The sequence below is a fragment of the Hemiscyllium ocellatum genome, chromosome X (genome assembly GCF_020745735.1).
Source record: "Hemiscyllium ocellatum isolate sHemOce1 chromosome X, sHemOce1.pat.X.cur, whole genome shotgun sequence".
In the NCBI taxonomy this organism is placed as follows: Eukaryota; Metazoa; Chordata; class Chondrichthyes; order Orectolobiformes; family Hemiscylliidae; genus Hemiscyllium; species Hemiscyllium ocellatum.
Window position 1 is genome coordinate 5,367,849 of NC_083453.1, and position 25,830 is coordinate 5,393,678.

General features: G+C 47.8%; 1 protein-coding gene across 3 annotated transcripts in view; it reads left to right on the forward strand.

Annotated features, from left to right (window-relative positions):
- Window positions 1-24,831: 24,831 nt before the first annotated feature.
- Window positions 24,832-25,830, forward strand: part of os9 (OS9 endoplasmic reticulum lectin) — a 45,765-nt gene continuing 44,766 nt past the window's right edge. For all 3 annotated transcript variants that reach the window (XM_060821050.1, XM_060821052.1, XM_060821051.1), the window contains exon 1: window positions 24,832-25,005. In XM_060821050.1, coding sequence (XP_060677033.1) covers window positions 24,862-25,005 — 144 coding nt within the window. In that variant the 5' untranslated portion in view covers window positions 24,832-24,861. The remainder of the gene's footprint in view (window positions 25,006-25,830) is intronic.

Genomic DNA, 25,830 nt, shown 5'->3' on the forward strand with positions numbered 1-25,830 from the left:
GCTGTGGCACGTCGGAACTGGCAGCCGATGAGTTGAGCATCATACCCTGTTCTTGTGAGAGCATCCTTGGGTACTTCCAGGTGCCCGTCACATTCCTCCACATCTGAGCAGATCCGGTGCACACGTAGGGCTTGTCCAGAGGGGATGGCTGCTTTAATATGTTTCGAGTGGAAGCTGGAGAAGTGTAACATTGTGAGGTTATCCGTGGGTTTGTGGTAGAATGTGGTGCTGAGGTGCCTGTCCTTGATGGAGACGCATGTGTCCAAGAATGAGACAGATGGTAGAGAGTAGTCCATGGGGAGTTTGATGGTGGGATGAAACTTGTTGATATCACTGTAGTTTTTTCTCCTCGCCATGGGTCCAGAGGAAGAAAATGTTGTCAATATATCCGGTGTATATGTTGGTTGGAGGTCCTGCGTCGAGAAGTCTTGTTCAAAGCTGTGCATGAAAATGGTGGCATATTCGGGTGCAAATTTGGTCCCCATGGCTGTTCCGTGTGTCTGGATGAAGAACTGGTTGTCTCCAGCTTCCACTCGAAACATATTAAAACAGCCATCCCCTCTGGACAAGCCCTACGTGTGCACCGGATCTGCTCAGATGTGGAGGAATGTGACGGGCACCTGGAAGTACCCAAGGATGCCCTCATAAGAACAGGGTACGACGCTCAACTCATCGACCGCCAGTTCCGACATGCCACAGCAAGGAACTGTAATGACCTCCTCAGGAGACAGACACGTGCTGCAACCGACAGGGTACCCTTCGTTGGTCAGTACTTCCCAGGAGCTGAAAAACTACACCATGTTCTTCACAGCCTGCACCACATTATCAATGAGGATGAGCACCTCACCAAGACCTTCCCCACACCTCCACCTCTCACCTTTAAACAACCACCAAACCTCAAACAGATCACAGTTCATAGCAAACTGCCTGGCCTTCAGGACAACTCCATACAACCCTGTCACAGTAGATGCTGCAGGACGTGTCAGAGTGTGGACAGGGATACCACCATTACACGTGGGGACACCTCCCACCATGTACGTGACAGATATTCATGTGACTCAGCCAATGTTGTCTACCTCATACGCTGCAGGCAAGGATGCCCTGAGGCATGGTACATTGGTGAGACCGAGCAGAGGCTACGGCAACGGGTGAATGGACACTGCACACCAATCACCAGACAGGAGTGTTCCCTCCCAGTCAGAGAACACTTCAGCGGTCCGGGACACTCGACCTCGGACCTTTGGGTGACCGCCCTCCAAGGCGGACTTTGGGACAGGCAGCAAAGAGGCTGATAGTCAAGTTGGTACCCATGGGGATGGCCTCAACCACGACCTTGGGTCCATGTCACATTCAGGTGACCCCACTGCAAAACACACACACACACACACACAGAATTTGTACTTGCAGAATTACATTTTATTTTGCTCAAAAACTCCATGTAAGATTCTGTAAATCTGTTTCTTTAGATTAGAGTCAGTCTGAACATCGTGTCACACACAGTCTCACACTGGGCACCTCACACATTAAATGTATTCTCTGGGCCGACATGACACCAATTGTTAAAGTTCACTTGAGAATGTCACTTTAACAAAGTCCTGGGAGTTACATATGAAAGAAGTGAAACCTACATGGTCATTCTAAAAGCTGAGAGACTTAACAAACAATCCAGGTCTTTTGCAATATATAATTTCAATTACATCACACTGTAAACTTTTGCTATAAATTCTGTCTTACGATTTTATACTCCACAACCACCTGATGAAGGAGCGACGCTCTGAAAGCTAGTGCTTCCAAATAAACCTGTTGGACTATAACCTGGTGTTGTGGTATTTTTAATGTAAAATTTGGTCCCAGCGTTTTCATGGCTGATTGATTTCTCTTGTTCTCTTGCAGATAGTTGCGCTGATTCAGAGCAAGTGATTCAGTTCCCTTTAAGAACTCACAGCTTGCAGGAGCAAAGTCTTCTGACGGGCTTTCAAATCACAACCTTTAATGAGAGAAACTTGAGAGAAAGAGAGAGGGATCCATCTGTTTCTCACGGACTGTGAGTTCAAAGCTTTACGATTACATCAATAAACTGGGTCAAGCTGTCTCCCTGAAAGCTTTATTGACTGGGTGTCTTCATCAAAGCAGCTACTGCTCTTTCCACTGCAACGTTTTTACTTGGGTAGCCAGTGTAAATGGTCTGCAAGAGGATTCAACAACAGGAGCAGAAATATCTGAGGATTTGAGTACAGGAGCAGGGATGTCTTGCTGCAGTTGGACAGGGCCTTAGTGAGATCACACCTGGGGTATTGTGTGCAGTTTGTGTGTCCTTATCTGAGGAAGGATGTTCTGGTGATGGAGGGAGTACAGCAAAGGTTTCCCAGACTGATTCCTGGGATGGCAGGACTGATGGATGAAGACAGACTGAATCAGTTAGGATTATATTCACTGGAGTTTAGAAGATCGAAGGCAATCACATCGAAACCTGTCAACTTCTGACAGGACTAGACGGGGTAAACACAGGAAGAATGTTCCCGATGGTGGGGGAGTTCAGAACCAGGGGGCCACAGTCTAAGGACACAGGTTGGGCCATTCAGGATTGAGCTGAGGAGAAATGTCTTCAATGCCTGTGGGATTCTCTGCCACAGGAAGTGGTTGAAACCAAAACATTGAATGTTTCCAAGGAGTTAGAAATAATTCTTAGGGCAAAATGGATCAAAGAGTATGGGGGAGAAATTGGGAACAGGGGACTGAGTTGGACGATCAACCACGATCCTATTGAATGGTGGAGCAGGGCCGAAGGGCCAAGTGACCTACTCCTGTTCCTATTCTCTTTCTGTGTGTTATTTGGTTTGAAAGTACTCTTCTCAAAACACTTGAGAAATATAAAGATGTCAAGCCAATTATACATGTGTGTGTGGATAAACAAATTCATACGTCCAGCAAATGACACTAGAAATTACATATTTGAGAGAAGACATCTTCCGAGCAGTACATTTTCACATACACTCTAAGAGAAACAGGCAACACAAACAGAAACTGCTGGAGAAACTCAGCAGGTCTGAGGACAGACAACAATAGTTTATGTTTTAGGTCCAGTAACCTTCTTCAGAAAGAGTATGCTCTCAGTCAGGTGCTCCTGGGGTGCAGGGAGTGAGTCATGATCAGTGGCTCCATCGCAGCCAGTCTGGGGGTGTGCAGTAGGTCTAACATGGTCAGGGAGATGGGCAGCCACCATTCAGGGCTCTGGACACTTCTTGTCCATGGCTGTCGGCTTAGGTCATTCAAGAGGGATGGTCCATGGTCTGTCTGTTGGTTCCATCCAGGGAAACTAAGGGTGATGGGAACATGTCTGTGAGCATTGGGACCTGCAGGCTGGTGGGGTGGGGTGGGGTGGGGGGGGAATGCTGATTGTGAAGGGAGATAACAGTATCTGTATAAGGGGTTTTCGGTATAGTTTGGATAGGAATGGCGTAATGGGGGAGGGAGACTCATCCACAATCAGGGGCACCCTGGTTTCAAGGAGGGTAAAGTGTGTGACCTTTCTTGGCATGGTCAACTCATATGGGGAGGTGATGGCCTGGTGGTATTACCATTGGACTGTTAATCCAGACACCCCGGGAATGTTCTGGGGACCTGGGTTCGAATCCCGCCAGGCAGATGATGGCATTTGAGTGAAATAAATATCCGGAATTAAGAACGTTATGGTGAATCCATTGCCAATTGTTGGGGGGAATACCCTATCTGGTTCACTAATGTCCTTCAGGGAAGGAAACTGGTCTGGGCCTACACGTGACTCCAGACCCACAGCCAATGGAGTTGGCTCTTAACTGCCCTCTGGGTAATTCGGATGGGCAATAAAGGCTGGCCTGGCCAGTGCTGCCCACATCCTGTAAGTGAATATTTAAAAAAAGGGAGGTGCACCCTTATAGAGATGGGTTGGTGGAGACCTGGAGGAGGCGAATCCTATGGGGAGAACTATCAGGAAGGAATTTGGGATGTGCAGAGGTGCAGGCTGGAATGGGCACTGCTATGGACCAGACCAGACCCCCTCAAAATATTGTAAGAAGGTAACCTAGAGCCTAATGTTTTCTTATTTTTAAAGACAGATGTTCCAAATGCTATGCGAGTGGAACACACTTGAGCAAAACACAATTTATTTAAACACTCTAGTTAAAATACAATCAAAGAAAGAGGAATTTAGAATAACAACTCTAAAACTTAACAGAACAATAGATACAGTAACTATTACTTATTAATAATTCTGATGTAGTAACATCCAATAAACACGCCCGTTAGCAAGAAAGAAAATTCAAAAGATGAGGAAATGGCTGTGACCACACCCAGAGTGGGTGGGATATAGGAGGGAGACGGATGGAAGACCCACCAATGATGGACATTCCACAGAACCATGTACTATCCAGGACACAGAGCTGTGGGGTCCTTAATCCTTGGTGATCTTAATGTTTACTGAGCAGCACCCTGCCCTCAACATCACTGAGCAACTCATTCACACCAGGGAGGCCAGGGAAAGAATCGAGGTGTTTTAGGACTAGGGGCAATGGTGGCACTGAGACCTATTGCCCTACATTCGTCTGGGTCATTTTGTTTCCAAGAAGCTCAACATAGACATGATCCATGGTCCATCCTGTGTGGCCATGATGTTCAGTGGGATGCTGGTTTAGTTACATTGTGGGCTACACAGAGATTCAAACAAACAGGTCTAGTACAAAAACAAGTAAGTTAATATAAATGTGATACTTCATATGCAGTGCATTGTCACTGAAGTGCCCTCCAAAAGTGTTTTTCCCGTTCTCTCCTTCCCACTCTGTCTCAGTGCACATCCCGGCTCTGGGTGCTTCCCTGGATAGTGCACTCGATTATCCTTGGAGGATCGCTGGAATGATCCCAGAGGCATCTGTACCTGGATGTCCCTGAAATGTTGAGGGTCTTCTTACCAGAAGCAAGTGGATCCACCTCAGCTTGGATTTCCAAACGTCAGGGTGGAGATAGTGGGCTCAGCCGCCCCCGGGGCATCCTGAGAGGAGAATTCTGCAAGGCCTTGTGTGTGGTTACTCCTCTCACTGGGTCCTTCCTGGCACTGCCCGCTCTCCTCGTGAGGAAGGGACAGCTGGAGTCCTTGCCAGGTTCCCTGTCCCCCTCTCACCATGCCTTCAGTCCCAAGGACCAATGGTGAAGGTGTGAGCTCCTCTCCAATAGATCCCAAGGGTGCTGGATCGGACTCTCCAATGGCCCCCACCAACCCCTCCATAGGACCAGCCAGACATTCTCCTGCTTGAGGTAGTTGGGTTCTTGTGGTTCTGTTCGCCGAGCTGGAAGTTTTTGTTGCAAACGTTTTGTCCCCTGGCTAGGCGACATCATCAGTGCTCTGGAGCCTCCTGCGAAGCGCTTCTTTGATGTTTCTTCCGGTATTTATAGTGGTCTGTCCTTGCCGCTTCCGGGTGTCAGTTTCAGCTGTCCGCTGTAGTGGTTGGTATATTGGGTCCTGACACTGACACCTGGAAGCGGCAAGGACAGACCACTATAAATACCGGAAGAAACATCAAAGAAGCGCTTCGCAGGAGGCTCCAGAGCACTGATGATGTTGCCTAGCCAGGGGACGAAACGTTTGCAACAAAAACTTCCAGCTCGGCGAGCAGAACCACAACAACGAGCACCCGAGCTACAAATCTTCGCACAAACCTTGAATAGTTGGGTTCCCCACAGTGTAACTACACCTCTGCAGTGTCTGGCCATTGAGGATCATTGTGTGCCACCCACCTGTCCCCCGGTCCGATTCCACCCTGTGTATGTGGGCCAAGTCCTTGATTGCTGACACTGCTCCCCCCACCCTAGCTCCTCTCCGGCTTGGTGCTGAGCAGAGATGTCCTGTGATGACTGACTTCCAACGACCACAACCATCGTCCTGTGTGCGAATATTGAATGAAGATCTTTCACCGAACAATTAATTGCATAACCCCTTCAGAAAATTATAAATATTTCAAAATAACTCAAATAACTTTAGATTTGCTTAAGGGCAAATTACTGCAGACGCTGGAATCTGTACTGAAAGCAACAAATGCTGGAGATCACAGCAGGTCAGGCAGCGTCCATGGAGAGAGGGCGAGCTAAGGTTTTTTTTAGATTAGATTACTTACAGTGTGGAAACAGGCCCTCCAAAGCGCAACCCACCCAGACCCATTCCCCTACATTTACCCCTTCACCTAACACTACAGGCAATTTAGCATGGCCAATCCACCCTAACCGGCACATCTTTGGACTGTGGGAGGAAACCGGATCACCCGGAGGAAACCCACGCAGACACGGGGAGAATGTGCAAACTCCACACAGACAGTTGCCTGAGGCAGGAATTGAACCTGGGTCTCTGGTGCTGTGAGGCAGCAGTGCTAACCACTGTGCCACCGTGCCGCCCACGAGGTCTAGCTGACTCTTCATCAGAACAAATGAGATTTGCTTACATTCATTTCAGATTTGTTCTGAACCTAATCAGTCACGTACAAACTGAAAGATGAAGGGAATGTTAAGTGAGTAGAGGTGTACCCCCATATCCATGGGTAATACATTCCAAAACCTTCCGCCGATGCTCAAAACCGCTGATAGTAGCGAATTGCGATCATTTAAATGGGAAATGTACCTCCCTGGCAGCCCACTGGAATTATTTCTGGAATGTTCCATGTATTATTTTCAGATAACTCAAATGATGGAAACTGAATCCTCGGATATGGGGGTTCTACTGTACTGGATGGATATTCCTACTTTCTTTATTGTTTATAGTTTGGATTCAGTCATAAAAAATAAGAACTGACTATGTTCCCCTTTTGAGATTTATTTGCTTGTGTGACTCAAGTTTTATTTAACCACCAAGTCACATGCTTTTTCATTTGGGCACTGAAAACTTAAATTGTTTCCTACAGTATGGAAACAGGCCCTTTGGCCCAACAAGTCCACACCAACCCTCCAATCCAGACCCATTCCCCTACCCCTATTACTCTACTTTACCCCTGACTAATCCACCTTAACCTCCACGTCCCTGAATACTATGGGCAATTTAGCATGGCCAATTCACCCGAACCTGCACATCTTTGGATTGTGGGAGGAAACTGGAGCAGCCAGAGGAAGACACAGGGAGAATGTGCAAACTCCATGCAGTCGCCCAAGGCTGGAATCGAACCCTGTGCCTGGCGCTGTTAGGCAGCAGTCCTAACCACGGAGCCATTGTGTCACCCCATCTAAATGGAAACAATAGAGACATCAGCATGTTCTGTATTAAGCATGCAGTGAACCCAGTTCCTAATCCCTGTTGGTAGAGGAATATTTACTGCAGATTTCCCCCAGACCCTTAGAAGATTTGGGAATTGAGCTAAAAATGAATGAGGAATAAATCTGTTAACGTATGGTAATAATCTCAACTGATTGGACTCCTTTGACTGAAAGCTGACCAGACGTAGTGGACCCAGTTACATGGCTTTGAGTCTGGCTCCCTCTAGTAGAAGTTGAGAAGAGTCAGTTGAGAGATATACCAACTGGGATAGCTCCATGATTTGGAGATTCCCATGTTGGACTATAACCTGGTGTTGTGTGATTTTTAACTTTGTACACCCCAGCCCAACAGCGGCATCTTCAAATCATGGCTACCATCGACACCACTAACTGCTGGCTTAAAGAAGATCGCACATATCGAAACCTGTTGGATAGCATCCTCTAGGATAGCTCCATATTTGGATCTTTAGTTATAGAGTCATAGAGATGTATAGCACGGAAACAGACCTTTCAGTCCAACCCATCCATGCCAACCAGATATCCCAACCCAACCCAGTCCCACCTGCCAGTACCCGGCCCATATCCCTCCAAACCCTTCCTATTCATATGCCCATCCAAATGCCTCTTAAATGTTGTAATTGTACCAATCTCCACCACTTCCTCTGGCAGCTCAGTCCATACACGTACTACCCTCTGTGTGAAAAAGTTGCCCCTTAGGTCTCTTTTATATCTTTCCCCTCTCACCCTAAACCTATGCCCTCTAGTTCTGGACTCCCCACACCAGGGAAACGATTTTGTCTATTTATTCTATCCATGCCCCTTATAATTTTGTAAACCTCTATAAGATCTCCCCTCAGCCTTCGATGCTCTAGGGAAAACAGCCCCAGCCTGTTCAGCCTCTCCCTATAGCTCAAATCCTCCAACCCTGGTAACATCCTTGTAAACCCTTTCTGAACCCTTTCAAGTTTCACAACATCTTTCCTAAAGGAAGGAGACCAGAATTGCACGCAATATTCCAACAGTGGCCTAACCAATGTCCTGTACAGCCACAACATGACCTCCCAACTCCTGTACTCAATACTCTGACCAATAAAGGAAAGCATACCAAACGCCTCCTTCACTATCCTATCTACCTGCGACTCCACTTTCAAGGAGCTATGAACCTGCACTCCAAGGTCTCTTTGTTCAGCAACACTCCCTAGGACCTTACCGTTAAGTGTATAAGTCCTGCTAAGATTTGCTTTCCCAAAATGCACACCTCATTTATCTGAATTAAATTCCATCTGCCACCTCTCAGCCCATTGGCCCATCTGGTCTAGATCCTGTTGTAATCTGAGGTAACCCTCTTCGCTTTCCACTACACCTCCAATTTTGGTGTCATCTGCAAACTTACTAACTATACCTCTTATGCTCACATCCAAATCATTTGTATAAATGACGAAAAGTAGTGGGCCCAGCATCGATCCTGTGGCACTCCACTGGTCACAGGCCTCCAGTCTGATAAACAACCCTCCACCACCACCCTCTGTCTTCTACCTTTGAGCCAGTTCTGTATCCAAATGGCTAGTTCTCCCTGTATTCCATGAGATCTAACCTTGCTAACCAGTCTCCCATGGGGAACCTTGTCGAACGCCTTACTGAAGTCCATATAGATCACATCTACCACTCTGCCCTCATCAATCCTCTTTGTTACTTCTTCAAAAGACTCAATCAGGTTTGTGAGACATTGTAACATTCCAAATGGTCCATCCTGCCAATATTATCGTGGACAGTTGTCACTGTAAGTTATGGATTAGTGAGTAAAAAATGAGGTCTGCAGATGCTGGAGATCAGAGCTGAAAATGTGTTGCTGGTTAAAGCACAGCAGGTCAGGCAGCATCCAAGGAACAGGAAATTCGAGGTCTTTCCCTCATGTTGGTTCCCTCACTACGTGCTTCAGGCCCAGTCTGGCAAATACGTTTCTCACAACATGACCAACTTGCCTCATAGAAGTTTTACATTGATGTCCCCCACCCGGAGTACGTTCTGTGGCCTTGCCACCTCAGTGCTTTCTCCAAGTGACGTTCAACCTGGAGAAGCTGAAGATTGAGGCAATGTTTCCTTGCCCATGTTTGACCTGCACAAAGTTGACTTAGGAGTCCTAGTTCAAGAATCTCTTCAGGTTAACATAGAACATAGAACATAGAAAAATACAGCCCTCGATGTTGCGCCGATCCAAGCCCACCTAACCTACACTAGCCCACTTTCCTCCATATGCCTATCCAATGCCCGTTTAAATACCCATAAAGAGAGAGAGTCCACCACTGTTACTGGCAGGGCATTCCATGAACTCATGACTCGCTGAGTAAAGAATCTACCCCTAACATCTGTCCTATACCTACTACCCCTTAATTTAAAACTATGCCCCCTCGTAATATCTGACTCCATACGTGGAAAAAGGTTCTCATGGTCAACCCTATCTAAACCCCTAATCATCTTGTACACCTCTATCAAGTCACCCCTAAACCTTCTTTTCTCCAATGAAAACAGCCCCAAGTGCCTCAGCCTTTCCTCAAACAATCTTCCAACCATACCAGGCAACATCCTGGTAAACCTCCTCTGCACCCGTTCCAGTGCCTCCACATCCTTCCTATAGTATGGCGACCAAAACTGCACACAATACTCCAGATGCGGCCGCACCATAGTCTTATACAACTGCAACATGACCTCAGGAATCCGGAACTCAATTCCTCTACCAATAAAGCCCAGTACACCATATGCCTTCTTCACAGCACTATTTACCTGGGTGGCAACTTTCAGAGATCTGTGTACATGGACACCAAGATCCCTCTGCTCATCCACACTACCAAGTAGCCTACCATTTGCCCAGTAATCCATCTTCTTGCTACTCTTACCAAAGTGAATCACTTCACACTTAGCTACATTGAACTCCATTTGCCACCTTTCTGCCCAGCTCTGCAGCTTATCTATATCCCGCTGTAACCTGCCACATCCTTCCTCACTGTCAACAAATCCACCGACTTTCGTATCATCCACAAATTTGCTCACCCAACCTTCTAGCCCCTCCTCCAGGTCATTTATAAAACTGACAAACAGCAATGGTCCCAAAACAGATCCTTGTGGAACACCGCTGGTAACTGCACTCCAAGATGAACATTTACCATCAACTACTACCCTCTGTCTTCTTCCAGCCAGCTAATTCCTAATCCAAACCTCCAACTCCCCCTCAATGCCATACCTCTGTATTTTTTGCAGTAGCCTACCATGGGGAACCTTATCAAACGCCTTACTAAAATCCATATACACCACAGCAACCGCTTTACCCTCGTCCACCTCCTTAGTCACTTTCTCAAAGAATTCAATAAGGTTTGTGAGGCACGACCTGCCCTTCACAAAACCATGCTGACTATCCTTGATCACATTATTCCTATGGTAAAAAATGAGGTCTGCAGATGCTGGAGATCACAGCTGAAAATGTGTTGCTGGTCAAAGCACAGCAGGTTAGGCAGCATCTCAGGAATAGAGAATTCGACGTTTCGAGCATAAGCCCTTCATCAGGAATAAGAGAGAGAGAGCCAAGCAGGCTAAGATAAAAGGTAGGGAGGAGGGACTTGGGGGAGGGGCGATGGAGGTGGGATAGGTGGAAGGAGGTCAAGGTGAGGGTGATAGGCCGGAGTGGGGTGGGGGCGGAGAGGTCAGGAAGAGGATTGCAGGTTAGGAGGGCGGTGCTGAGTTGAGGGAACCGACTGAGACAAGGTGGGGGGAGGGGAAATGAGGAAACTGGAGAAATCTGAGTTCATTCCTTGTGGTTGGAGGGTTCCCAGGCGGAAGATGAGGCGCTCCTCCTCCAGCCGTCGTGTTGTTATGTTCTGCCGGTGGAGGAGTCCAAGGACCTGCATGTCCTCGGTGGAGTGGGAGGGAGAGTTAAAGTGTTGAGCCACGGGGTGGTTGGGTTGGTTGGTCCGGGCGGCCCAGAGGTGTTCTCTGAAGCGTTCCGCAAGTAAGCGGCCTGTCTCCCCAATATAGAGGAGGCCACATCGGGTGCAGCGGATGCAATAGATGATGTGTGTGAAGGTACAGGTGAACTTGTGGCGGATATGGAAGGATCCCTTGGGGCCTTGGAGGGAAGTGAGTGTGGAGGTGTGGGCGCAAGTTTTACATTTCCTGCGGTTGCAGGGGAAGGTGCCGGGGGTGGAGGTTGGGTTGGTGGGGGGGTGTGGATCTGACGAGGGAGTCACGAAGGGAGTGGTCCTTGCGGAACGCTGATAGGGGAGGGGAGGGAAATATATCCCTGGTGGTGGGGTCCGTTTGGAGGTGGCGGAAATGACGGCGGATGATATGCTGTATACGGAGGTTGGTGGGGTGGTAGGTGAGAACCAGTGGGGTTCTGTCCTGGTGGCGGTTGGAGGAGCGGGGCTCAAGGGTGGAGGAGCGGGAAGTGGAGGAGATGCGGTGGAGGGCATCGTCGATCACGTCTGGGGGGAATCTGCGGTCCTTGAAGAAGGAGGCCATCTGGGCTGTGCGGTGTTGGAACTGGTCCTCCTGGAAGCAGATGCGGCGGAGACGAAGGAATTGGGAATATGGGATGGAGTTTTTGCAGGGGGCAGGGTGGGAGGAGGTGTAGTCCAGGTAGCTGTGGGAGTCAGTCGGTTTATAGTAGATGTCTGTGTTGAGTCGGTCGCCCGAGATAGAGATGGAAAGGTCTAGGAAGGGGAGGGAGGAGTCTGAGACAGTCCAGGTGAATTTCAGGTCGGGATGGAAGGTGTTAGTAAAGTTGATGAACTGTTCAACCTCCTCGTGGGAGCACGAGGCAGCGCCGATACAGTCATCGATGTAGCGGAGGAAAAGGTGGGGGGTGGTGCCAGTGTAGTTGCGGAAGATGGACTGTTCCACATATCCTACGAAGAGGCAGGCATAGCTGGGGCCCATGCGGGTGCCCATGGCAACTCCTTTCGTTTGGAGGAAGTGGGAGGATTGAAAAGAGAAGTTATTCAGGGTGAGAACCAGTTCAGTCAGTCGAAGGAGGGTGTCAGTAGAAGGGTACTGGTTGGTGCGGCGGGAAAGGAAGAAGCGGAGGGCTTTGAGTCCTTCGTGATGGGGGATGGAGGTGTACAGGGACTGGATGTCCATAGTGAAAATAAGGCATTGGGGACCGGGGAAGCGAAAATCCTGGAGGAGGTGGAGGGCGTGGGTGGTGTCCCGAATGTAGGTGGGGAGTTCTTGGACTAAAGGGGACAGGACCGTGTCGAGGTATTGGGAGATGAGTTCGGTGGGGCAGGAGCAGGCTGAGACAATGGGTCGGCCAGGGCAGGCAGGTTTGTGGATTTTGGGCAGGAGGTAGAAACGGGCGGTGCGGGGTTGTGGGACTATGAGGTTGGAGGCGGTGGATGGGAGATCCCCTGAGGTGATGAGGTCATGGATGGTCTGGGAGATGATGGTTTGGTGGTGGGAGGTGGGGTCATGGTCAAGGGGGCAACAAGAGGAGGCGTCCGCGAGCTGGCGTTTGGCTTCAGCGGTATAAAGGTCAGTGCGCCAAACTACCACTACATTATTCCTATCCAGATGTTCATAAATCCTATCCCTTACAATTCTCTCTAAGACTTTGCCCACAACAGAAGTAAGACTCACCAGCCTATAGTTACTAGGGTTATCCCTACTCCCCTTCTTGAACAAGGGAACCACATTTGCTATCCTCCAGTCTTCTGGCACTATTCCTGTAGACAACGAGGACATAAAAATCAAGGCCAATGGCTCTGCAATCTCCTCCCTTGCTTCCCAGAGAATCCTAGGATAAATGCCATCAGGCCCAGGGGACTTATCTACATTCACCCTTTCCAGAATTTCCAACACCTCTTCCCTACATACCTCAAAGCCATCCATTCTAATTAATTGTGACTCAATATTCACATCGGCAACAATGTCATGCTCCTGAGTGAATACTGACGAAAAGTATTCATTCAGTGTCTCCCCAATTTCTTCAGCCTCCACACGCAACTTCCCACTACTATCCTTGACTGGACCGATACCTACCCTAGTCATCCTTTTATTCCTGACATACCTATAGAAAGCCTTTGGGTTTTCCCTAATCCTACCAACCAAGGACTTTTCATGTCCCCTCCTTGCTGCTCTTAGCTCTCTCTTTAGATCCTTCCTGGCTACCTTATAACTCTCAATCGCCCCAACTGAACCTTCACGCCTCATCTTTACATAGGCCGCCCTCTTCCCTTTCACAAGGGATTCCAATTCCTTATTAAACCAGGGCTCCCTCACACGACCCTTTCCTCCCTGCCTGACAGGTACATACTTATCAAGGACACTCAATAGTTGTCCCTTGAACAAGCTCCACATATCGATTGCACCCTTCCCTTGAAGCCTACTTTTCCAAGCCACGCATCCCAAGTCATGCCTCACTGCATCATAATTTCCCTGCCCCCAGCTATAGCTCTTGCCCTACAGTGCACACTTATCACGGTGGCACAGTGGTTAGCACTGCTGCCTCACAGCGCCTGAAGACCCGGGTTCAATTCCCGACTCAGGCGACTGACTGTGTGGAGTTTGCACGTTCTCCCCGTGTCTGCGTGGGTTTCCTCCGGGTGCTCCAGTTTCCTCCCACAGTCCAAAGATGTGCGGGTCAGGTGAATTGGCTATGCTAAATTGCCCGTAGTGTTAGGTAAGGGGTAATGTAGGGGTATGGGTGGGTTTCGCTTCGGCGGGTCGGTGTGGACTTGTTGGGCCGAAGGGCCTGTTTCCACACTGTAAGTCTAATCTAAGTCTAATCTAATCTTATCCCTCTCCATCACTAGAGTAAAAGCCACCGAGTTGTGGTCACTGTCCCTGAAGTGCTCACCTACCTCCAAGTCTAACACCTGGCCTGGTTCATTACCTAGAACCAAATCCAGTATGGCCTCACCTCTTGTTGGCCTGTCTACATATTGTGTCAGGAAACCCTCCTGCACACATTGGACAAACACCGACCCATCTAACGTACTCGAGCTATAGCTTTCCCAGTCAATATCTGGAAAGTTAAAGTCCCCCATAACAACCACCCTATTACTTTCACTCTTCTCCTGAATCATCCTCGCAATCCTTTCTTCTACGTCTCTAGGACTATTAGGAGGCCTGTAGAAAACTCCTAACAGGGTGACCTCACCTTTCCTATTTCTAAGCTCAGCCCAAACTACCTCAGATGGCGAGTCTTCCTCCATCGTCCTTTCCACCGCTGTAATACTATCTTTGACAAGCAATGCCACGTCTCCCCCTCTTTTACCCCCATCTCTGACCCTGCTAAAACATTTAAACCCTGGAACCTGCAACAGCCAATCTTGTCCCTGTTCTACCCACGTCTCTGTAATCGCCACAACATCGAAATCCCAGGTACCAACCCACGCTGCAAGGTTAACGTGCAAGTTCACTTGGCAGTTAGGAAGGCAAATGCAATGTCAGCATTCATTCCAAGAGGGTGAGAATATAAGAGCAGGGATGTACTGCTGAGGCTGTATAAGGCTCTGGTCAGACATTATTTGGGATATTGGTGAGCAGTGTTGGGTCTGTAATCAATGGAGTTGAGAAGAATGAGGGGGAATCTGATTGAAACGTACAGAATACTGAGAGGCCTGGATAGAGTGGACATGGAGAAGATGCACAGAAGGCTGGTCATGAAGGTGAGGTCGCATGCGATCGAGGGAGAGCTAGCTAACTAGATTCGAACTGGCTCAATGGTAGGGAGCAGAGGGTGATGGTTGAAAGTCGTTTCTCGGACTGGAGGCCTGTGACTAGTGGTGTGCCACAGGAATCAGTGCTGGGGCATTTCTTATTTGTTATTTTCATAAATGATCTGGATGTGAAAGTACAAGGCATGATTAGTAGGTTTGTGGATGATACAAAATGAGGAGGCATCGTTGATAACGAGGAAGGTTATCCAAAATTACAGAGGGAACTTGATCAGATGAGAAAGTGGGCTGAGGATCGGTGAATGGAATTCAAGACAGATAAGTGTAAGGTGTTGCACCTTTGAACGTCAAACCAAGGTAGGACTTATACAGTCAATGGTAAGGTCCTGGGGACTGTTGTGGCACACAGGAAGTGAGGAGTACATGTACATAGTTTGTTGAATGTGGTGTCACAGGGAGACAGGGTGGTGAAGAAGCCATTTAGCATGCTGACCTTCATCGGTTGAATTATTGAGTATAGGAGTTGGGACGCTCTGTTACAGGTGTGTAAGTCGCTAGTGAGGCTGCACTTGGGGTATTGTGTACAGTTTTGGTTACCCTGTTATAGGAAAGACATAGTTAAACTGGAAAGAGTGCAGAGAAGAGTTACGAGGAGGTTGCCAGATCTAGTAGGCCTGAGTTATCAGGAGAGGTTGGCCAGGATAGGACTTTATTCCCTTGGAACAGGAGAATGAGGTGTATAAAATCATGAGGGGCATAGATAAGGATGAACGCAGATAGTCTTTTTACCCAGGGATGGGGAACGGAAAACTAGAGGGCATAGGTTAAAGGTGAGAGGGGAATGATTTAGGAAGGACCTGATGGGCAATGTCTTCACACAGAGAGTGGTGTGTGTATGGAATGAGCTGCCAGAGAAAGTGGTTGAGGCAGGTACAATAGCAACATTTAAAAACCGTTTGGATAGGTAGATGGATGGGAGGGGTTTAGAGGGAAATGGACCAAATGTAGGAAATTGGAAGGAGCTGAATGGACACTGGGGTCAGCATGAACCAGTCTGGGCCGAAGGGCCTATTTCCATGCTGTATTATTCTAGGACTCTCTGACATTTCACTCATAGGAGACACTAGGACCTGGGAGCACAGCCTCAGAGTGAAGGGACGAGCTTTTAGAACTGAGATGAGGAGGAATATCATCAGCCAGAGGGTGGGGAATCTGTGGGACGTGTTGCTGCAGAGGGCTGGGGAGGCCAGGTCATTGAATACCTTTAAGACAGTGACAGATAGGTTCTTGATTGGAAAGGGGATCAAGGATTACAGGGAGAAGGCGGGACAATGGGGTTGAGAAACATTTCAGCCATGATCAAATGGCGGGCAGACTTGATGGGCTGAATGGCCTAATTCTGGTCTTGTGGGTGCAGGTGGTGCAGGTGGGATAGGACAGATAACATCGAGGGATGGCGATGGTGAAATCTGAGATGCTGTAAGATATAATTAGTATAACCATGCCAGGCTGTTACTTAACTAACAGGTGGAACGGCCCTCCCACTGTGCATAGGCTCCCAGATGTTTGGAAGAAGGGTTTTGCAGAGGTGACTGGCCTGGGTTCACCTTGCGAGTTTCCAGTGCTGAAGTGTGGTCCAATCCGTTTGACCCCTTTTTGACCTTTCTGTGTACAGTCGGTTCCGCGATAAGGTCTCTTTCTTAAACATGAGTCGGCTTTAACTGTTCTTTGTAGAACATGAGCTTTGCTTACCTGTACTGGCTAGAACGCGATTCTGGCCCCATTCATTCAGATGGTGCGGCCATTGTGGGATTTTCTTATAACGCGAGATCGCACGAGAATGGAACTGTCACGTTATATCAGAACCAACTGTTGTTTTAATTTTAAATATCTTCTGTACATACAGAATGGCCACTTCAGGTTAAGAGTCAACGACATCACTGTCAGACAGTGTCAGGACAGCAGATTTCCTTCTCTAAATGGCATGAGTAACTGAGATGGGTTTAAGGAGGAGGAGGAGGAGGACGAGGAGGAGGAGGATGAAGGGAATAAAGTGGTGGAGAAGGAGAATGATAAACAGGACAATGAGGATGATGAAGATGAGGAGGAGGATGACCAGGAGTGGCAGGATGAGAAGGATGATGGTCAGGAGGAGCAGAGGCAGGATGATGAGAAGGATGGTGATGGTGAGGAGTAGGATGATCAGGTGGAGAAGGAGGAGGACGGGGAGGCGAGGGAAGAGGAGAGGATGATGAAGAGGGGGATGATGATGAAGGGGGGAGGAAGACGAAGGGGGGAGGATGATGATGAAGAGGAGGATGATGAGGAGGATGATGATGAAGAGAAGGAGAATGAGGAGGAGGTGGTTGATGAGGAGGATGATGATGAAGAGAAGGAGAATGAGGAGGAGGAGGATGATGAGGAGGATGATGATGAAGAGAAGGAGAATGAGGAGGAGGTGGATGATGAGGAGGATGGTGAGGAGGATGATGATGAAGAGAAGGAGAATGAGGAGGAGGTGGATGATGAGGAGGATGGTGAGGAGGAGGAGGATGATGAGGAGGATGATGATGAAGAGAAGGAGAATGAGGAGGAGGTGGATGATGAGGAGGATGATGATGAAGAGAAGGAGAATGAGGAGGAGGTGGATGATGAGGAGGATGATGATGAAGAGAAGGAGAATGAGGAGGAGGTGGATGATGAGGAGGATGATGATGCAGAGAAGGAGAATGAGGAGGAGGTGGATGATGAGGAGGATGATGATGAAGAGAAGGAGAATGAGGAGGAGGTGGATGATGAGGTGGATGATGATGAAGAGAAGGAGAATGAGGAGGAGGATGGTGAGGAGGATGATGATGAAGAGAAGGAGAATGAGGAGGAGGTGGATGATGAGGTGGATGATGATGAAGAGAAGGAGAATGAGGAGGAGGATGGTGAGGAGGATGATGATGAAGAGAAGGAGAATGAGGAGGAGGTGGATGATGAGAAGGATGAGGTGAAGGAGAATGAGGAGGAGGTGGATGATAAGGAGGATGATGATGCAGAGAAGGAGAATGAGGAGGAGGTGGATGATGAGGAGGATGGTGAGGAGGAGGAGGATGATGAGGAGGATGATGATGAAGAGAAGGAGAATGAGGAGGAGGTGGATGATGAGGAGGATGATGATGAAGAGAAGGAGAATGAGGAGGAGGTGGATGATGAGGTGGATGATGATGAAGAGAAGGAGAATGAGGAGGAGGATGGTGAGGAGGATGATGATGAAGAGAAGGAGAATGAGGAGGAGGTGGATGATGAGAAGGATGAGGTGAAGGAGAATGAGGAGGAGGTGGATGATAAGGAGGATGATGATGCAGAGAAGGAGAATGAGGAGGAGGTGGATGATGAGGAGGATGATGATGAAGAGAAGGAGAATGAGGAGGAGGTGGATGATGAGGAGGATGATGATGAAGAGAAGGAGAATGAGGAGGAGGTGGATGATGAGGAGGATGATGATGAAGAGAAGGAGAATGAGGAGGAGGTGGATGATGAGGAGGATGATGATAAAGAGAAGGAGAATGAGGAGGAGGTGGATGGTGAGGAGGATGGTGAGGAGGATGATGATGAAGAGAAGGAGAATGAGGAGGAGGTGGATGGTGAGGAGGATGATGATGAAGAGAAGGAGAATGAGGAGGAGGTGGATGGTGAGGAGGATGATGATGAAGGAGAATGAGGAGGAGGAGGATGGTGAGGAGGATGATGATGAAGAGAAGGAGAATGAGGAGGAGGTGGATGGTGAGGAGGATGATGATGAAGAGAAGGAGAATGAGGAGGAGGTGGATGGTGAGGAGGATGATGATGAAGGAGAATGAGGAGGAGGAGGATGATGATGAAGAGAAGGAGAATGAGGAGGAGGTGGATGGTGAGGAGGATGATGATGAAGAGAAGGAGAATGAGGAGGAGGTGGATGGTGAGGAGGATGATGATGCAGAGAAGGAGAATGAGGAGGAGGTGGATGATGAGGTGGATGATGATGAAGAGAAGAAGAATGAGGAGGAGGTGGATGATGAGGAGGATGATGATGAAGAGAAGGAGAATGAGGAGGAGGTGGATGGTGAGGAGGATGATGATGAAGAGAAGGAGAATGAGGAGGAGGTGGATGGTGGGGAGGATGATGATGAAGAGAAGGAGAATGAGGAGGAGGTGGATGATGAGGAGGATGATGATGAAGAGAAGGAGAATGAGGAGGAGGTGGATGATGAGGAGGATGATGATAAAGAGAAGGAGAATGAGGAGGAGGTGGATGGTGAGGAGGATGATGATGCAGAGAAGGAGAATGAGGAGGAGGTGGATGATGAGGAGGATGATGATGAAGAGAAGGAGAATGAGGAGGAGGTGGATGGTGAGGAGGATGATGATGCAGAGAAGGAGAATGAGGAGGAGGTGGATGGTGAGGAGGATGATGATGCAGAGAAGGAGAATGAGGAGGAGGTGGATGATGAGGTGGATGATGATGAAGAGAAGAAGAATGAGGAGGAGGTGGATGATGAGGAGGATGATGATGAAGAGAAGGAGAATGAGGAGGAGGTGGATGGTGGGGAGGATGATGATGAAGAGAAGGAGAATGAGGAGGAGGTGGATGGTGAGGAGGATGATGATGAAGAGAAGGAGAATGAGGAGGAGGTGGATGATGAGGAGGATGATGATGAAGAGAAGGAGAATGAGGAGGAGGTGGATGATGAGGAGGATGATGATGAAGAGAAGGAGAATGAGGAGGAGGTGGATGATGAGGAGGATGATGATAAAGAGAAGGAGAATGAGGAGGAGGTGGATGGTGAGGAGGATGGTGAGGAGGATGATGATGAAGAGAAGGAGAATGAGGAGGAGGTGGATGGTGAGGAGGATGATGATGAAGAGAAGGAGAATGAGGAGGAGGTGGATGGTGAGGAGGATGATGATGAAGGAGAATGAGGAGGAGGAGGATGGTGAGGAGGATGATGATGAAGAGAAGGAGAATGAGGAGGAGGTGGATGGTGAGGAGGATGATGATGAAGAGAAGGAGAATGAGGAGGAGGTGGATGGTGAGGAGGATGATGATGAAGGAGAATGAGGAGGAGGAGGATGATGATGAAGAGAAGGAGAATGAGGAGGAGGTGGATGGTGAGGAGGATGATGATGAAGAGAAGGAGAATGAGGAGGAGGTGGATGGTGAGGAGGATGATGATGCAGAGAAGGAGAATGAGGAGGAGGTGGATGATGAGGTGGATGATGATGAAGAGAAGAAGAATGAGGAGGAGGTGGATGATGAGGAGGATGATGATGAAGAGAAGGAGAATGAGGAGGAGGTGGATGGTGAGGAGGATGATGATGAAGAGAAGGAGAATGAGGAGGAGGTGGATGGTGGGGAGGATGATGATGAAGAGAAGGAGAATGAGGAGGAGGTGGATGATGAGGAGGATGATGATGAAGAGAAGGAGAATGAGGAGGAGGTGGATGATGAGGAGGATGATGATAAAGAGAAGGAGAATGAGGAGGAGGTGGATGGTGAGGAGGATGATGATGCAGAGAAGGAGAATGAGGAGGAGGTGGATGATGAGGAGGATGATGATGAAGAGAAGGAGAATGAGGAGGAGGTGGATGGTGAGGAGGATGATGATGCAGAGAAGGAGAATGAGGAGGAGGTGGATGGTGAGGAGGATGATGATGCAGAGAAGGAGAATGAGGAGGAGGTGGATGATGAGGTGGATGATGATGAAGAGAAGAAGAATGAGGAGGAGGTGGATGATGAGGAGGATGATGATGAAGAGAAGGAGAATGAGGAGGAGGTGGATGGTGGGGAGGATGATGATGAAGAGAAGGAGAATGAGGAGGAGGTGGATGGTGAGGAGGATGATGATGAAGAGAAGGAGAATGAGGAGGAGGTGGATGATGAGGAGGATGATGATGAAGAGAAGGAGAATGAGGAGGAGGTGGATGGTGAGGAGGATGATGATGAAGAGAAGGAGAATGAGGAGGAGGTGGATGATGAGGAGGATGAGGTGAAGGAGAATGAGGAGGAGGTGGATGATGAGGAGGATGAGGTGAAGGAGAATGAGGATGATGATGAGAAGGAGGAGAATGATGATGAGGAAGAGGAGAAGGAGAATGAGGAGGATAATGAGGAAGAGAAGAATGAGGAGGAAGAGGAGGAAGTTTTTGATGATGATAATGATGTTGGCCCCGTGGGATTATCACTAGACCATAAATGCAGAGACCCACATCATGTTCTGGAGGGTGGGGGGGCAAGTTTGAAGTCAGCCATGGCTGATGGTAGCATTTAAATCCAATAAAAATCTCATATTAAATGATGACCATGAACCCATTGTCATAAAGACCCATCTCGTTCACTAATGTATTTTAGGGAGGGAAATCTGCTATTCTTTCCTGGTTTGAGTTACACGTGACTCCAGACCTACAGCCAATGTGGTCGACTCTTAACTGCCCTCAATGCAATTAGGGATGGACAAGAAATGCCCCACCCTCGTCCCATCAATGAATTAAAAAAAACAGACTATCTTTCAATTCCAAATTTTAAAAAAATTAATTACTTGAATTTAAATTTTCCATTATGTCCTTCCTGGTGCTCATGTGAAGTCCAAATAGCCCATGCCCACCACTGCAATGGCCTCATGGTCTGAGGAGATGCCAAAGATGAGCAACTTCAAGGCTTGACAAAGATCGTTATCCAGAGGTAGCCTGACATTATTAAAGAAGGACCTGTGAAGAGTTGTTAAGTTTGGTTATGTAGAGATGAACTTGGTATTTCAAGTCATTTTCTAGGGCTAACAAGTCCTAATACTAAATGCACTACACCAAGATACATCATGACCCCATGTTCCACCAGGGACACATAAGTATTAAAAACACAAGTAGGCTCGCAGGTGAATCCGTACTGGCCAGGATATTCCATAACTCACAAATGCTTGTGAGGGAGGCCTAACATACAAACCCCAGGGGGGTGACTGTACATCAACACAATGACCTATCCACTCCATTGACAACAAAGCCATTCACAGTGCATGGGTGAGATTACATCCCAGCGACAGATTACTGCTTTAACACTCCTGTAGTCAACAACTTAGCAACACAACAAGTGCACTGGTCACTGACACAATCAGCACTATTTTCAGTTTATTCAAAATCTTGGAAGGAATAGTGTCTGATGATTTCAAGTCATTTCAAGCAAACCATTTCAAGACAAGTATACTAAGTGGGGAGTGACCCATATCACATTGTTACCGTATGCTATCCATGGTGAACATATGATATGCTCCGACCAATTCAATGATCATTAAGTTCAAGCCACAAAATAGGACTGTCACTCCAAGGGTGCATGAAAATGCAGGGAAGGGATTATCATCCTCAGCATAAAATATGCTCAGATGAGTTTGCCCAACAGCCAACGGTAAGCAAGCAGTGAGAGAACTCCTAAAACTGTGCAGAGTGTAAGTCAAATACACGCTCGTGATATCATCACTGCATGTGACCTGAGGGTATCAAAATTTGTACTCTGTCTTAAACAGATCACCTGAAGAATTGCACACTGCTCTTTGTAATATAATAGCTTAATATTAGTCCAGATGATGTGCCTGTGAGTGTAATATTTGTTTAAAACAGGCAGTTGTAGTATAATATGTTAGATTTTTCAATACCATGTTCCACACAACAGCTTACTAGGATCAAGGAAATACTCTGGAGGCAAAAGCCACATCAAAGACCTGGAGATTGGAAAATCCAAATTAGCTTATTTTAATTGGACTTAATAAGGCTCTTTATTAGCTTGATCAGTAGCTCCCAGCAACATGAGGGTGGGTAGCCTTTCTTACCTCAACAAAAATGCTCTGGAGATGAGATGCTGATAAGCCTGATTTTAGGTTTACCCCTGTTAGTCTTTGAAACCTGTTTTGGCAAAAGCTAAGTGTTTTATATTTCTGTAATCCTTTCATTATTGTGAAACCAACTAAGGAAACAAAATGTGAAACTCAGCCACATAAGAAGATATTAGTCTAGATCAATTCAAATTGCTGGGCAATGGGATTAGAACAGATGGATGTTTGACTGATGTGGAAAAGATGGTCCAAAGCCCTTTGTGCCTCAATGGTTAGTACTGTGACCTTGCGATGCTAGGGACCTGGATTTAATCCTGGCCTTGGGTGACTGTCTGTGTAGAGTTTGCACGTTCTCCCTGTGTCTGTGTGGGTTTCCTCCCACAGACCAAAGATGTGCAGGTTAGGGTGGATCGGTCATGGGAAATGTAGAGCAACAGGGTAGGAGAATGGGTCTGGGTGGGTGACTCTTAGTCATAGAGATGTACAGCATGGAAACAGACCCTTTGGTCCAACCCGTCCATGCCGACCAGATATCCCAACCCAATCTAGTCCCACCTGCCAGCACCTGGCCCATATCCCTCCAAACCCTTCCTATTCATATACCCATCCAAATGCCTGTTAAATGTTACAATTGTACCAGCCTCCACCACTTCCTCTGGCAGTTCATTCCATATATGTACCACCCTCTGCATGAAAAAGTTGCCCTTGGGTCTCTTTGATATCTTTCCCCTCTCCCTTAAACCTATGCCCTTTGGTTCTGGACTCCCCCCACCCCAGAGAAAAGACTTTGTCTAATTATCCTATCCTCAGAGGGTTAATGTGAACTTGTTGGGCCAAATGGCCTGTTTCCACACTGTGCGGATTCTATGATACAAGGCCCTCTTTCCGGGCTGTACGTTTTATGAAGTGTCAACAGTTGAAACCTAAGCGTATGGGTCTGAGCTGAGGAGAAACGTCTTCATCCAGACAGTGGGAATTCTGTGGAATTCTCTGCCACAGAAAGCAGTTGAGGCCAAAACATTGAGTGTTTTCAAGAAGGAGTTTGATAATAGTTCTTAAAGCTCAGGGGATGAAAGGGTTTGGGGAGAATGTGGGAACAGGGGACTGAGTTGGATGATCAGACATATTGAATGGGGAAACAGGCTTGATGGGCTGAATGGCCTATTCCCACTCCGATTCTGAATTGCATTGAATTTATTGTCACTTGTACTGAGGCACAGTGAAAAGTTTGGTCTTGTGAGCAATACAGGTAGATCACAGAGTTAGGTAGCATAGATAAGTAAATAATAGGTAAAAAGTGGCACATAAGAAGGAGAGGTTGATATGACTAAACAGAGAAATATTACAGTATGGGACTTTAGCAGTGGAAGGCATAGCCACCAATAGTATTTAAAATTGGGGATGTACAAGAGGCCATTTGGATGAGTTTGGAGCTCTGGAAGGATTCCAGAGCCTATGGAGGGAAGGAGTCAGACAGGGGTTTCAGGACCTATCACTTGCAGAACATCTCTTCCACATCTTCCTTCAATTCCGGTGAAAGGCCATGGGCTGGAAACGATAACTTATTTTTTCTCTCTCCCCACAGAGTTTACCAGACCTGAAGATGAATGCCAGGGCACAGTGTTTTTTTCTCTCTCTATTTTAGAATTCCCGCATCCGCAAGATTTGTTGCCTTTGGAGGGAAGTCGTTCCCCCGACGATTGACATTTCAGTCCCACAATCACCGAGCGGCAAATGTCCTTGTTCAAGGGAAAGACGGGGGGGCTGGAGGCACGTCTCAGCCATGACGGACGTGGAATCGGACAATCGGAGAAGGCCTCCCATTGGGAGTGACAAGAGCATTACCCACTCAGGCATAGGAGCTGGAGAGGCCAGGCTTTGGTTGCCAGGCAGCCGCAAGCAGGGTTGGGTTGCAGCGCCAGAGTGACGTGACAGTGGAGCCACTCAGCTTTGAGACAACGTCGCGTCGCCGTCCGATTGGTCTCTGCGGGAGCTGTTGACCAATAGCTTCGGTGGGGAGGCGGGAGCAGTGCCATTAAAGTTCGGCTGAGCAGCCCAGGCTTCTCGGCGAATGTTTCAAGATGGCGGCTGCGGCAAGGGCCTTCGTACTTGCGGGCGTCTGGTCGATGCAGTTCCTGTGCCTATCGGCTTTCCTCAACATCGAAGAGCTCAACGAGATGAAATACGGAATCGAGATCCTCTCGGATCCTATCATTAAAGGACAGGCGAGTTGACGAGTGCTGCCAGAACGGGGGTTGGCGCTGCTACCCTCCAGTGCCGCTGGCCGGCGTGCCAACGGAGGCTTCTCATTGACAACTACCCTTTAGCCTGATTCCAATGTATTGACTTCACTTTCAGCTAGTTGAGTAAACGCTGGGTGACCTTTCGTTCTTTATTTGTCATGACTGCATATGAGTGACGGTGTTGTGGTTGACCTGACGTATGTTAAAAGGTGGAGGGAAAAGAATCTGCTCTTTGTCTTATGATGAATTCGTTTATTGTTTACATAATGTACTTTGGGCCATAGGTCGACCTTGACTTGTTCTTAATGATTTCAATGTTAACCGATTAAACGTTGCGTGATCCAAAGATGTGCGGGTCAGGTGAATTGGCCATGCTAAATTGCCCGTAGTGTTAGGTAAGGGGTAAATGTAGGGGTATGGGTGGGTTGCGCTTCGGCGGGTCGGTGTGGACTTGTTGGGCCGAAGGGCCTGTTTCCACACTGTAAGTAATCTAATCTTCAAAATAGTTTTCTAATGTAGGTATCAGAGCTTTGGAGCATAGAAGGAAGCTGCCTTGCCTTGTCCGTCTGTGTTGGTTAAAACAGCTGTCTTGCTGAATCCCAATTTCCAGTTCTTGGCCTTTAGCTCTGGAGCTTACAATGCATGTTCGCATGTCTTTTTTCAAATCGCAAAGCCTTTGTTTCTACCCCCTTTTCAGGCAGTGGGTTCCTTCACTATCTGGGTGAAAAAAATGTTTGACTCACTTCTGGTCTTCCTGGTTAGTGAAACCTCTACCAACAAAAGTGCATCATTCCTATCCACACTCCG